At 47.1% G+C, this 14635-nt stretch overlaps 1 protein-coding gene across 3 annotated transcripts; it reads left to right on the forward strand.

The window, feature by feature from the left end:
- Window positions 1-837: 837 nt before the first annotated feature.
- Window positions 838-9082, forward strand: ZNF774 (zinc finger protein 774). 3 transcript variants are annotated; one of them, XM_042988002.1, is made up of 6 exons: window positions 838-976; window positions 1492-1553; window positions 2261-2330; window positions 2512-2634; window positions 5130-5236; window positions 6720-9082. In XM_042988002.1, exons 4-6 carry the CDS (start codon window positions 2528-2530, stop codon window positions 7958-7960), a joined length of 1455 nt encoding a protein of 484 aa, XP_042843936.1. In that variant the 5' UTR covers window positions 838-976; window positions 1492-1553; window positions 2261-2330; window positions 2512-2527; the 3' UTR covers window positions 7961-9082. The 3 variants fall into 3 exon arrangements, with proteins under 3 accessions (XP_042843936.1, XP_007078274.2, XP_007078273.2); XM_007078212.3 differs by lacking the exon at window positions 2261-2330; XM_007078211.3 differs by lacking the exons at window positions 1492-1553; window positions 2261-2330.
- The last annotated feature ends 5553 nt before the right edge of the window (window positions 9083-14635 follow it).

Below are 14635 nucleotides of genomic sequence, written 5' to 3' on the forward strand. Positions count from 1 at the left end.
GGACGCTTAACCAACTGAGCCACCCAAGTGCCCCAAAATGTTTCGGTTTTTTGTTTGTTTGTTTGTTTTTAACTGCACTGAATGAATCAACAAATCGGGTAGACAGGTGCGTTTTCTTCATTGTAAAGAAAGGCTTCTATTATTTTTTAGGTAGGGGAAGACCCGGGAGGCTCCACAGTTTGGAACCCAGTACACCTTTCCTAGGCGATAAGACACCCAGGCCAGCCTCCTCTGGCTATTAACAGGTGTGCTTACCAATGGAGAGGAAATTGCGATGCCAATGGAAGGGGGCAAAACGTCTGTTTTCCGCTAAAGGCTTCTGCTTGGGGTTTCTTAATGCACAGCCTCAGTTGCCCAGGGATCTGTTGGTGGCAGACACCAGGCAGGCTCTGCCCCCCAGGATGGGGAACCCGGCACAGGAGGATCCACAAGGCCGCGGCGATGAGCTGCCCCTCGCTTGGCAAGGGCGAGGTGCCAGAGCGCGGGAGACGCCGCCGTTGGTACAAGGCTGCTCGGCGGCAGTCGGGTGAGGCCAGGTGGTTCCCATCTGCAGATCCCTCTCCGGGTGTGCAGTCTCCGGACCCCACCCTCTCACCTCGGGAGGAGCAGTTCCCGCGGTAGGGAGAACTGGGTTTTGCACTTGGCGCCGCTGGGACCTGGGCATCCCCGGACTCCGAGTCCTTCGAAGCGGTCTTGTTCGAGACTACATTTCCCAGAAGGCCGCGCGGAGATTGAAAGCTGCACCAGCCTATGGGCGGACAAGGCTTCTGGTCGCCGAAACTGAGCAGCCAATGGCAATGAAACAGGGGCGGTATCTTCCGGCTGCGAGCGGTCGAGCGCAGAGTCCCACCTGTGTCCCCACAGCCCTGTCACGAATCCCGGTCGGGTTCGAGAAGGGACCGCCTCGGCTTTGTGGGCCGGGAGCGGCTCGGCGGTGGAGGACTCTCACTTTCTGCTCCATCCCGGAGCCGGGCCGGTGAGTGATGCGGGGAAGGAGACTGCGGCGGTCGCCCGGGAGCTGCGGAGGGGCGTGGAGGGGACTCGCCCGCCGCCGCGCTGTGGCCCCTGCCAGGTCGCCGCGCTCGCCTTTCGGAGCCCGCGGGTTTCGCCGAAGAGTGAAGAGAGGTGGCTGCGGCTTTCTGTGCCGTCGTCGGGATAGCCCATCCTCTTGATCAGTCTTCCCGCTCCTCGGTCGTGGTCCCCGGGCTTCGGCGTGCCTTGTGACCCTGTGACCGCGGCGCCCTGATTAGGGCCTGCAGCACCGCGAGGGGGGTGGGGGTGGGGGACGAGTGCCGGTCCCACCCGTGCCGTCATGTCCCTATTAATAAACCCAGCGAACAAACCGGTGCCGCTCACGATGGCACTTAGTCACAGCACCTCGGCGCTCCGGGGGCCTGCGGGGTCACCTGCGGGGGGTGGGGGTGGGGGGATGGGAGACCGGGTGGGAAACAATGTTTCCGTGACCGTGGCTGTGAACTCTCCTCCCCTCAGTCCCGCTGTCTCCTGCAAGTGGGCCCTGCAGTTGTGTCTCCTCATGGATGCCGAAATAAAATGTATGCTCAAAACTTATTTCCAGTTTTTACCTCCTAATGGCATTCCTTTCGTTTGTTGGGGTTTTAAAGCAGAGAGATGAAATGTTTCCTTACGGTTTTTAGGTCTTTTAAAAACTCAGTACTTTATAAAGGACCGAGAGCAATGTGTGTAAATGCATGAGTATTTCCACGAAAAGTGCAAGAATATTCTAGTAGTAGCCAGGTGCTTCGACTGGTGTGACAAAAGACGAGAAAGAGGAAAGCTTCCTCGTTCCAGTCTGGTCCATCCTCCACTGAAACGCAGTTTTTGTAGTAGATTCAGCTGGCTGACTTGTGTTTTTTTCTATTGGAAACTCTTTAAGCCACCCCTCCCCCCCGCAAACACACACACGCACACACACATCAAAACAAAACAAAATTCTATTTCTTTGTGACTCTTACTGCCTTTTACAGCACATTACTGTAAAAATGGTACCCAGAACTTTTCATGTTCTGTCTGATCTGTTCCTTGAGGTTGACACCAAATCTGCAAGCCAGGAAAAGCCAGCTGTTCTCATAGCTAATACGAGTATAATTAAATCCACAATTTCCTAGCTTGCCGAGGAAGATGTAGCTGGAGAGCTTTTCGCAAAATCAAGTCCCTCCCCCCAACACCTGCATACTCTATCCTTTGTTTATCTTGTCCATCATGGACAATTTGTTCCTCAAAAGGTTAATGTTTCTTGTAGCTGTGTTTGGGAGCTCCAGGCCTCACTTAGTGATGTGAATGTTGGCCAAGGGAAGGATTATGTAAAAACAGTAAGAAAAGCAACCCTTCTATGGTTGACAGAATTTATCTCAGAACTATTCTATTCCGGGGGGGGGGGGGGGGGCTGGGGTCTTTGGGTATACTGGTGGCACCGGGGTGGTCTTTTGGTTTTGAGACAATGGTTAGACTATCCAGGGAGCTTTTGATGCATACTGAGTTCTCCTGCTTTAGGAACTGATGACTCTCAATGATGTGGCTGGGGACTTCAGGGAAGAATGGGTTACCTGGACCCAGCTTAGAGAATGCTCTTCAGGGATACCACCCAGCACAGTTACAAGAATGGGCTCTCCCAGGGTAAGGATGCTACTCTCCTTTAGGTTTAAGACTTAGATCACGTGAGGGGCACCTGAGTGGCTCAGTCGAACAAGTGTCTGACTTCGGCTCAGGTCACGTTCTCACGGTTTGTGAGTTTGAGCCCCACGTCGGGCTCTGGGCTGACAGCTGACAGCTCGGAGCCTGGAGCCTGCTTTGGATTCTGTGTCTCCCTCTGTCTGCCCCTCCACTTGCCCGCATTCTGTCTCTCGCGTTATCTCAAAAATAAATAAACATCAAAAAAAAATTTTTTTAAAGACTTAGATCATGTGAGAGGGCCCAGGTCTGAGTGGTCTCTAGGGACGTTGATCTCTTAGAGCTAAAGATCTCTGTGAGATCTTTAATAATTGTTGCCTCCCTAGCAGAAAAAAAAATAACTTCCTTTTTTTTAATGACTTACATTTTTATGGCACTTTATGGTTTGTAGATATCTTTGATATTTATTGTTTAATTAGTATCTCACCATAGGGGCACCTGAGTGGCTCAGTCGGTCGGGCGTCCGACTTCGGCTCAGGTCATGATCTCACGGTTTGTGGGCTTGAGCCCCACATCAGGCTCTGTGCTGACAGCTCAGAGCCTGGAGCCTGCTTCAGATTCTGTGTCTTCCCTCTCTCTCTCTCTGCCCTTTCCCTGCTTGAGCTCTGTCTTTCTCTGTCTCTCAAAAATAAATAAATGTTAAAAAACATTAAAAAAAAATAAAAGTATACTAATATATACTCATTGAAGAAAAGACAAACAAAATGAAACCAAAAGTCCCACTCCATCCCACTTCTGAAGAGTTACTGTCCTTCCAGCCATTGTCCTAAGCACAGATATAATTAACAAAAACAAAAGAGAAAACATTGGGATCATACTGTAAATTCCGTTGTGCATCTTACTTTTTTACACATTGTATTGTAATACATTCTGACAACAATAACTGTTTTTCTATACATTGCTTCAAAATAATCACTTAGTATTTTATTGTATGGAATACAATAATTTACATTAGATTGAACCATATATTTGACCATTTTTAAGCCGCTTTTTAACTTATACAATGGCAATTAAAAAAAATTTTTTTTTTTGAAATTTATTTATTTTGAGACAGAGAGAGAGCACACTCAGGGGAGGGGCAGAGAGAGGGAGAGACAGAATTTCAAGCAGGCTGCACGCTGTCAGCACGGAGCCCGACTCAGGGCACGAATTCACTGTGAGATCGTGACCTGAGCCGAGATTAAGAGTTGGATGCTTAACCGACTGAGTCACCCAGGCGCCCCTACACTGGCAATTTCATATGGCTTAATCAAATATAATTATTCCTTTGTCATAGGACATTTAGGTCCTTTCCAGATCTTTACCAGTATTGTGATGAACATCTTTTAGCTCTCTTTTTTTTGGGGGTGGGGGGGAATATGGTTTCTTAAAGTATAATTAGTTAATAATTAGGTAATAGATCTTTTGCACAACTTTATTTTTTAACTTTTTTTTCATTTCCTTAGAATTCCCAGAACTAGAATTGCTGGGCCAAAGAATAGATATCTTTCTATAGTATTTGATATTTTTGCCAAATGCCTTCCAAAAAGATTGAATTCTTTATTCCTACAAGCATTATATGAAAGCGTCCATTTCTATACATCCTAGCTATCATGGTAGGATAATTTAAGAGTCTGGGTTAAATAATAGTGATAGCTAACATTGAAGAGTTCCCACTTAATCCTTACAACAATACTAGAAGGTAGGTCTTATCATTATCCCTATTTTATAGATGATGACCCTGAGACAGAGAGTTTAAGTAACTTTCCTGAGGTCACACAGCTAGTAAGAGGAAGGGATAAGATTGACTCGTACGCAATATAACTGAAATTTGCACTCTTTTCCTCTACATTGTATTGCCTAACTGTATCATTGTTTTAATTTGAATTTTTCCGGTTAATGGTAAGGTTAAAGATTTTTCATATATTTATAGATTGCGTGTATTTGTGTGTGTGTGTGAATTGCCTATTTATGACCTTTGCCCATTTTTTTTTTTTTCCTTACAAGTGTTTGTCTTTTTCTCATGGTTGTATCTACTGCTGCCTTTCTGGGAAAAGTTTAAAGCCCGACATTAGAGTTAACTTCCTTGATTCTTTCTAAGGGTGAGGTCTTGGCGGCATGGTTTCTGAGAAAATTCTCTCTATATCTGAATTTAGCCTTGTGCCTTCAGAAGTGAATTATTGTGCTCACTCTAGAGTTTCTGTCACCCAAGTCTGTTGTGTGTGTGTGTGTGTGTGTGTGTGTGTGTGTGTGTGTGTGATGAGAGGAAAGGGGCTTTTTTCTCAGCCCCTTGGGGAGATAATCTGTTTTATTATTCCATCTCATTGTTTCACTGAGACCAAACATACATTAGCATCTCCCTGGGTGTTGTCCTCTGCTTAGGGAAGAAGGAGGGCTTGCCTTTTGGTCAGGCTTTGTATGGCTGGTTCCGATTAATATGCTATGTTCACCTTCCTGTATAGGATTTCCAGACCAAGTGTGATTTCCCAGCTGGAGCAGAAAGAAGAACCGTGGACGCTACCGCTCCAAAATTTCGAGGCAAGAAAGATCCTACGGGAAAGTCACACAGGTGAGATGTGACTATTACGAGGTGGGAAGAAATCTAACCCTTGCTTAGATGAAGAATTTGGAATGCTGCCGTAGACTTCTGTTCTCACTTTTACAGGTTTAAGTTGGACTTCTTGGGCAGTCAGTAACGGACCAAATAAAGTCTTCATTTGGTTCATTTATTTAAAAAAAATTGTTTTACATTTATTTATTTTTGAGAGACACAGAGAGACAGAGCACAAGTGGGGGAGGGGCAGAGAGACAAGGAGACAGAGTCCGAAGCAGGCTCCAGGCTCCGAGCTGTCAGCACAGAGCCTGACGTGGGGCTCGAACTCATGAACCGTGAGATCATGACCTGAGCCGAAGCCGGACGAAGCAGGCTCCAGGCTCCAAGCTGTCAGCACAGAGCCTGACGTGGGGCTCGAACTCATGAACCGTGAGATCATGACCTGAGCCGAAGTTGGACGCTTCACCAACTGAGCCACCCAGGCACCCCCCTTTTTTTTTTTAATTAAAAAAAGTTTATTTTTGAGAGAGCGTGAGTGGTGGAGGGGCAGAAAGAGGGGGACAGAGGATCCGAAGCAGGCTAGGCGCTGACAGCAGCGAGCCGGACGTTGGGCTTGAACTCACGAAGCACAAGATCGTGACCTGAGCTAAAGTCCCTTCATTTTATTTTTTTTAAGTAAACTCTTTGCTCAACATGGAATTTGAATTCACAACCCCAAGATCAAGAGTCCCAGGCTCTACTGACTGAGCCACGCAGATGCCCCTGAAGTCTTCATTTTAAAATAAGCATTTCACTTTTGTCTATACTATAACATCTTTGAAAAGAGTTGCCGGATTTGGACAATATGTGGCATATACTCTTGAAGGATATCAAGGTTACTTCAAGAGTCATCTTAAGGGGCACCTGGGTGGCTCAGTCGGTTAAGTGTCTGACTTTGGCTCAGGTCACGATCTCGTGGTCTGTGAGTGCGAGTCCCACGTCGGGCTCTGTGCTGACAGCTCAGAGCCTGGAGCCTACTTGGAATTCTGTGTGTGTCTCTCTCTCTGCACTTCTTCCACTCACTCTGTCTCTCTCTCTCCCTCAAAAATAAACATTGTAAAAAAAGGATTCATCTTAAAAAGGGTTTAGGAATTTAGGTTTTGTAAGCTTGATAAACTTCACCGAGTTCATCTGGCTGGTTCAGTCAGTACAGCCCATGAGTCTTGATCTTGGGGTTGTGGGTTCAAGCCCCACATTGGGTATAGAGACTACTTAAAAATAAAATCTTTGCAACAGCAAAAGCGGCTGTATAATATAGATATGATAAAATAGATGGGATACACCAGCCTGTAGTATAAAAATAAAATAAAATCTTTAAACAAGTAAATAAAACTTTTCACAAGGTTTAAAATCAGAGTAGTCAAATTGTGTAGTCTGTTGCAAAACCACTAATCTCAGTCTTCCTTACTGCTTTCTGATGTTTTTCCGGATAATTGGTTAACTTGTGTTAATTTTTCAGACTTTGAGAATCAGGTGACCAAACTCAGTCGGGACATTTCAGAAGCAGCAGAACGGTGTGGAACATCCTCAGAAAGGGCCAATAAGGATATTTCTCCTCCTCCTAACTGGGGAGGAAACTGGGAGAGGGACCTTGAGTTAGAAGGGGAACACGGGGCCCTCCCAGGAGAGGGCCAGCCGGAGCCCTTTCCGCAAGAGAAGGATTTAAACGAGCTCCTGGATGGATATGCAGGAAAGAAGCCCGTGTGTGCAGAGTGCGGGAAAAGCTTTAACCAGAGCTCCTATCTCATCAGACACCTACGAACCCACACTGGCGAGAGGCCTTATAAGTGCATCGAATGTGGGAAAGGCTTCAAGCAGAGTTCAGACCTTGTCACCCATCGCAGAACGCACACGGGAGAGAAACCCTACCAATGCAGCGGCTGTGAGAAAAAATTCAGCGACAGCTCTACGCTCATCAAACATCAGAGAACCCACACAGGCGAGAGACCCTACGAGTGCCCCGAGTGTGGGAAGACCTTTGGGCGGAAGCCACACCTCGTCATGCACCAAAGAACCCACACGGGAGAGAAGCCCTACACGTGTCTCAAATGCCATAAAAGCTTTAGCCGAAGCTCAAACTTCATCACCCATCAGAGGACCCACACGGGCGTGAAGCCTTACAGGTGCAGCGACTGTGGGGAGAGTTTTAGCCAGAGCTCAGACCTGGTGAAGCACCAGCGAACTCACACCGGAGAGCGGCCCTTCAAATGCGCAGAGTGCGGGAAGGACTTCCGAGATAGTTCTCACTTTGTAGCGCACATGAGCACCCACTCGGGGGAAAGGCCTTTCAGCTGTCCCCACTGCCGCAAAAGCTTCAGTCAGAGCTCACACCTGGTCACGCACCAGAGGACACACACAGGTGAGAGGCCGTTCCAGTGTGACAACTGCGGGAAGGGATTCGCCGACGGCTCTGCCCTCATAAAGCACCAAAGGATCCACACGGGGGAAAGACCCTATAAATGTGGCGAGTGTGGGAAGAGCTTCAACCAGAGCTCCCACTTCATTACCCATCAACGAATCCACGCAGGAGACAGGCCCTATCGCTGTCCCGAGTGCGGCAAAACCTTCAGTCAGCGTTCCCATTTCCTCACACACCAGAGAACCCACACGGGGGAAAAACCTTTCCACTGCAGTAGGTGTGACAAGAGCTTCCGCCAAAAAGCACATCTCTTATGCCATCAAAACACCCATTTGATCTAGGAAATGGTCCGCTGCCCCTTCCAGATTTTCATTTCCCTTGTCTCCAAGTGCTCCATGTAGAGAAAGCCTGAACCTGGGCATCAGAGGCTCAGGTTGGGCCCCGGTCTGTCCTCCGTCTTCTTCCCCGCTTTAATGGCGGAGATAAACTCATAGGCACCAAATAATATCCTGAACACAAAAGGCATTCCTTCAGTGTTTTTGACCGACCTTAGGGGTGAGTTTGACGGTTGATGCTTGGTAAGTAAAAGAGAAGTGAGATAAATGTGGCCACATTATCACTGTTAGTGAATGATATTTGAGATCTTATCATAAGCCCTTAATACCGTATAATGGCTGGCCCTTAAAAGGCGCTCAGTACGAAGTTGGTTGCGTTTAACTAGCCTTATAACTTGATAAGGAATCCGTTAGTGCAGCCCCGCAAGCCCAGAACTTGCCAGAAATGAGATTGCCACTAGAAGATTTGGGGTGTGAACACAGAAAACAGAAAACACTCTCCCAATCCAGGGCTGTGCAGACATTAGTCACCAGATGTCTCATTGCCATGACGAGGCAGAATTCTCGAAGAGGATGTTTGTGGTCCTGTGATTTAGAGGCTGAAAGAATTTCAGAAGCTCTTTGTACAGCCGTGTATGAGGTACTCCCACTGGAGGTTTGCTGTCATCTGAGGCACAAATATCCCGCGATGAACAAGCCCAAGGGACCTGGAAGGGGACTATAAAACTATGGAAGCAACATTGCTATTAAATATTACAGGGATCCTTCCTGGCATTTAGCTGAAGGAGACAACTCCTGTCTTTGAATCGCCTGGGTCATTGGCCCGTGAGTTTTAAGTTACTGTGACTCCCTAATTTTTTTTTAAGAGTCATTCATTTGAGGCACCAGTACATTTCTGTATTTAACTGAAATAAATTGAGGGAAGGCAGTGTGTTGGAAAGAACACTGACTTCCTTGAGAAGGTGAGGTGTTTGAGACCCGGCCCTGACATTTAATTTGGCCGGACTTTACCTTCTCTCAGCCTCCACCTTACCTACCTCACAAGATTGTTGTGAGGCTCTAATGCGCACACATGCACACACACACAAGCACTTTGTTGTTAAATTATAAAGTAATGATATCTCTAAAGTTCAGTGTTGCAAATGTCTTCCCTCCAAGGAACTCTGGCTAATATTTCCCAGGCGTCCCATTTTCTCTCATAATAACAGACTTCTTTCTCTACCTGTTGAAAACCTAAGGCCCAAAAATGCTAAGCAACTCCTCGTGGGTCACCTAGGCGACACAGAGCCAGGATTTGGCTGCGAGTCTCTTCTTTAACAACATAGAACAGACCAGCTCTGACATTTGTTAGAGTGTCTCTGAGACATTACGTGTAGGACTGGCCGCCCCATGTTATCTGTACCAAACCGTTTTGAATTTGGAAACGATGGAAGGATGTAGCCTAAGTTCCAGGGAGCTTTACAGGACCCTGGGCTGGAGGTCCTTGATCGTCATGGAGTGAGAGTGGAAAGGCAAGGACAGGCACACGTGGCTTGGGGGGGTGGTTCACACTCTAAGGGAAAAGCGGTGAGCCAAAGGTAGTCTTCTGAGGCGAACACAGCCACAATACTGGAAAAAACATTAACAGTGATTCACAGTATCATCAAATATTTCAGTGAACGTTCACATGTCCCTAACTATCTTATGTTGTTTGTGTTTTTTATTGTTTTGTTGTTGTTGCTGCTGTTGTTTGTTTGAATCAAAATCCAAATAAGGTCTCCATAGCGATTGAGGTGGTATTTTCCTTACAAGCCTTGATCCGAAGTTCTCCCCGTTCTTCCTCCCTCTCTCTGTTCTTGTAACTTCCTTGTTGAACAAACCTGGTTGTCCCGTGGTGCCTCCCACAGCTCTGCGTTTTTGCTGATTCCATCCTCTGGGCCCTTTAACGCGCTCCTCCAGCCTCCTAATATTGGCATTCGGATCTGTAAACATGATCAGATTCAGATTTCCGGCGGGGAGCGGGGGTGGGGGCAGGCAGGAACACTCCAGAGTGATCTCGTGTCTTCTACCAGGAGGTACACAGTGCTGTTTTGTCTCAGATATTAGCAGCCATCAACACGCCCTTGATTCATTTGGGTTTGCCAAACGGTGAGGCTTTATTTATTTCTATCACTTATTCCTTCTTCGTTTATTAGCGGGAATGCGTCTATCAACAGAACTCCCTCTTCTCAACTCTGGTTTCCCTGAGGTACAGTTTGTATAGGAACAGCACACCCACTGTTTTATTAGAATTCCTTCACTCTTTAAATATCGCCACCTGCATATCAGCCTCCGTGCCCTAGATTTCGAAGCTCCTTCCGTGAGAGGCTGTTTCTGACAGGACATTTATACACGCATAAATCTCGCTTTTCCAGTGGACTCCTTTGCTTTTTTTCCAGCCTTCTTCCCCGCCAGTTTGTCTGGTTCCCCGTGAAACAGTGCGCTAAAGAGTTCAGTAAATACTTGAATGATTCCTTAGGGACGGACTGTAACTTGCCAATTCATACTTCCCATCACTATCCTGGCCTGAAGCAGGAGAGGCAGCCGCGTCCGTATTAGCAGGGAATGATTTTACATCCCTTTTATGGCACTGTGAGAGTATAGCATCTTCGCTCATTTTATCTGCCATTTTATCACTCATTGTATCTATCTACCCAAGTATCATCCTGAATCCGATACGATCCGTTGTTAAACAACAGTAATAACTTGTAAAATTGAGATGAGAAGGCAAGGGAAAGCCTGGCTGGCGGAGGTAAGGGGTAATTTACGTGAAGTCCAGGGGTACCTCCCTCCAGGGGAGAGTGCTTTGTCCAGGGTAGGCTGTAGAATGAGGTATACAGAGGTGAGCATCATATCCCTCAGAAGTGACCTCCTGAGAATTTTGCACTGAGTTTATGGAAGGTGTCTTGGAAGGGTAATCCCGCAAGAAGGAGCCAATTAGGGACTCAGAGGGACGCAAAAGCTTCATTATTAAACACAAGCAGCATAACCCTGAACCCCGCCAGAACTGCGATGCGCACACATTGTCTGCAAATGACACGTAGCGGGCAGGATGTAGAGGCGGCACAGAACCAGGGGGCACAAGACCCAGTTTCTGGTTTGGGTGCAGTTAGTTACCGGCCGACGGTCCTTGGACAGGTCAGCCGATCACCGTCGGCCTCAGTCCATCAGTTCAAGCAGAGAAAGATCCTTCTGGCTGCTGCGCTTCACACACCGGGGGCTCTCGGAGTGCCCAGCACCGTCCGCCGTGGGGCACGGCTCTTCTGCGCGTGCTCCTTCGTGCTCTGGGAGGAGGAGAGCGAGGGGCCCATGGCCTGGGTTTTTCTCCATCTCCCAAGCCTCAGCCCCCCGCTCCGGGCGCCTGGCTGGCTCATCGGTGGAACTTGCAACTCTTACTGGTGAGTTGCAGCCCCACGTGGGGCTGGGCAGAGCGCATCCAGAAAAACAACAAGCAACCCCCCCCCCCCCCCCCCCCCCCCCCCCCCCCCCCCCCCCCCCCCCCCCCCCCCCCCCGCCTCATTGCCGCCAGTAGTTAGCACATTACCTCCAAACAAAAAGCTCTGCAGGCCCCAGCCTCTCCTATCTCTACTTCCTCCCAACGGTGTTTAGTAGACACCACTCGCTTGTCACATATTAAGTCTTTTTCTAGTACCTTGTTTTTGATGATGTGTATCTACAAATGTGTCTGTCCAGTAAGTGTGAGCTCTTGAGGGGCAACGTGTGACTTGCTTTGTGGCTCTGCCCCCCCCCCCCCCCACCACACACACACACAGAGCCATGAGCAGGAAGACTCAAATACTATTGGTGAGAGTTGAGGTAAGTGACCTTCCGTATTTTCCCTTTGTTTCTACCCTATTATTACTGGGCCATTCGCTTCTTGCACACACTCCATACCTCCTCCCTCCATCACTTCAAAATGCACATCGTTACCAACCTGTACCAATTTCACTTCTCCCGATTCCTTTCAACCCTACGTCAGAACCTCCATCTCTCCTGCCACCTCTCAGCTCCAAACGACCACCACTCTCTTCTCTGAATTCCTGCCCTAGGCTCCTACTGATCTCCCTGATTTTGTTTTTGCTCTAATTCCTTCTCACAGAAACCAAAGTGATTGTTTAAAATCCTAAATCAGGGGTGCCTGGGTGGTTCAGTTGGTTAAAGCATCTGACTCTTGATTTTGGCTCAGGTCACAATCCCCCAGTTCGTGGGTTTGAGCCCCATGTCGGGCTCTGTGCTGACAGCGCAGAGCCTGCTTGGGATTCTCTCTCTCCCTCTCTCTGCCCCTCTCCTACTTGCTCTCTCTCTGTCTCTCAAAAAAAAAAAAAAAAAAACTTAAAAAATAAAATAAAATCCTAAATCTAATCACATCACGTATCTGCTTAAATAAAGCCCACAGCTTCCCATTGCTTTTAGTATAAAGACCCAAATCTTTAACCAGACCTACAAGCCCCCCCTTGGCCTGACACCCCAGCCTCTTCTGATATCACCTTCCTTCTCACCCACTGTGCTTTCGCCTGCCCACGTTCCCTCCATTCCTTGATCACAACAAGGTTGTATACATCTTAGAGCCTTGGTCCTAACTGATCCCTCTGCCTAGAATGTTCCTCACCCAAATCTTTGCTTAGATTCCTATTTGTCAACCAGCTTTCAGCCTGAAACTCACCTTCTTGCAGAGACTTTCCCTGACTGTCCCTATCTAGTCAGTCTTCCTCTCCCAGTGCCCACTATCCCATTGCCCTCTCTCATTTTCATCAAAGTCCTTACACCTGTCTGATATCTTCTCATTTATTGTTCTGGTAAAACTCCATATTAGGAGGGAGCCACTTCTCTTGTTTCCCCGTCTGTTGCCTGCACCTAAAAGAGTGCCCGACATGTGGTAGACGGTCAATAAATGCTCACTGGATGGATGGATGGACGCACACTCACAGGCAGGGATCTCACTGTGTTGGAAAAGTAACAGCACGAGACGAAGGTGGACAGAGAAGGTAAGTGCGAGTCACACCAAGAAAGCTCTTAGTTGTCAAATTGAAGATTTCAGATGTTATTCTCTGGAGAAGGGAGTGCTGCTAATGGTCCGGTAGAGGCCAAGCAAGATCAGCAGCTGAGGAAGTTTGGTTTGACAGCTATCTGTAATTTACATTATCGAGAGAGACACTGAAGGCATTGCCGGAATCTATGATATAAAGTGTTTAATAGCACAATGCCCATCCCACACTAAGTCATGGTAGGTGGTTATCATCATGACTGAGCACCATGGCAGGCACTGGAAGACACCAAAACAATAAAGCAAGATCATTAAATCTTCTTCCTACCTCAAAATGAACTCTCCTAGACCCCATTATATTTCTTTCTTCTTCATCTTCTTCTTTTTTTTTTTTTTTTATCAAACTTCTACTCACATGTAGTTATTCTCAGACTCTTTTAATAGGGCTTCCCAGCCCCAGCATGCTTTTGGCTTAGATTCCTCTTTCTCCCTTATTTGCTCTATTTTGTTGGTGCCAAGTTACATAGCCATTGCCTCTACCCTGCTTTTTCTCTGTTTAAATTTGTAAAAGCACCATGAGCTTTCTTTAAAATTTTCCAGAAATACAGAACTACCCAAAATAATAAATAAATAAGTAAATAAATAAATAAAACAGGAGGGTCGCCCGGCTGGTTCAGTCAGAAGAGTGTGCAACTCTTGTTCTCATGGGTGTGAGCCCCATGTTTGGTGTAGAGGTTATTAAAAATAAATAAACCTAAAAAAATAAAATTACTGGTCCCTGAGCATTAAAAAAAAAAAAAAAAGGAAATCCCTTGTCTCTTCCTCATTCCCTCCCCCAATTTCACCACCCAGATTTCAACTCTGTAATAGCCCCACATGCCACATCCTGTTTCTAGCTCCTCTTCTCCAACCCTACCGCCATCATCTGAACTAACAGGATGATTTTCCATCTGGTCTCTTTAACTTTTCCCTTCACTTCAGCTCAGCAAACATTTACTGAGTGCTTACCACACACCAAAGCCTACACCAGACCCTGGAGGTATAAAGACAAGACAGTGAAAGAGGTCCATGTTGAAGAGCTCTTGAACTTCAGGAAGTTACTGACTCTTTCTGACCCTTATCTCCTTATCTGCAGAATGATAATCCCAGTGCCTTCTTCATGGGGTTGAGTGCTGATCAATGGGATGACACACAGAAAACTGTCTATACAGTATCTGCTTTCGTCTGCCCCATAAATGTCAATGACAACAACGATAAGGACGATAATCTTTGCCTTGGAGGAGTTTATCATTTAATGGGGAGACTTGAAGAATAAGAATTTTCTAGGGGCACCTGGCTGGCTCAGTGGGAGGAAAGTGCAACTCTTGATCTTGGGGTTGTGAGTTTAAGCCCCATGTTGGGTGTAGCAATTACTTACAAAAAAAAAAAAAAAAGGAAATTAAAAAGGTAGGAGTAGAGAGCTGAGCGACTGAAGCGTAGGAGCTTGGACTCATCCTCTAAGAATACGTTTCAAAGCATGAGCCAAGGGCACCTGGGTGGCTCAGTCGGTTAAGCGTCTGACTTTGGCTCAGGTCATAATCTCACGGTCTGTGAGTTCAAGCCCCCCGTCGGGCTCTGTGCTGACGGCTCAGAGCCTGGAGCCTGCTTCAGATTCTGTGTCTCCCTCTCTCTCTGCCTCG

This window comes from Panthera tigris, chromosome B3 (assembly GCF_018350195.1).
Source record: "Panthera tigris isolate Pti1 chromosome B3, P.tigris_Pti1_mat1.1, whole genome shotgun sequence".
Lineage (NCBI taxonomy): Eukaryota > Metazoa > Chordata > Mammalia > Carnivora > Felidae > Panthera > Panthera tigris.

Bases quoted from the DNA above. Each gene is read 5' to 3' on its own strand.
- ZNF774 (XM_042988002.1), top strand. From the start codon at position 2,528: ATGATGTGGCTGGGGACTTCAGGGAAGAATGGGTTACCTGGACCCAGC. The intron at 2,635-5,129 runs GTAAGGATGCTA...CTTCCTGTATAG, and splicing joins CAAGAATGGGCTCTCCCAGG to GATTTCCAGACCAAGTGTGA. The intron at 5,237-6,719 runs GTGAGATGTGAC...TTAATTTTTCAG, and splicing joins CCTACGGGAAAGTCACACAG to ACTTTGAGAATCAGGTGACC.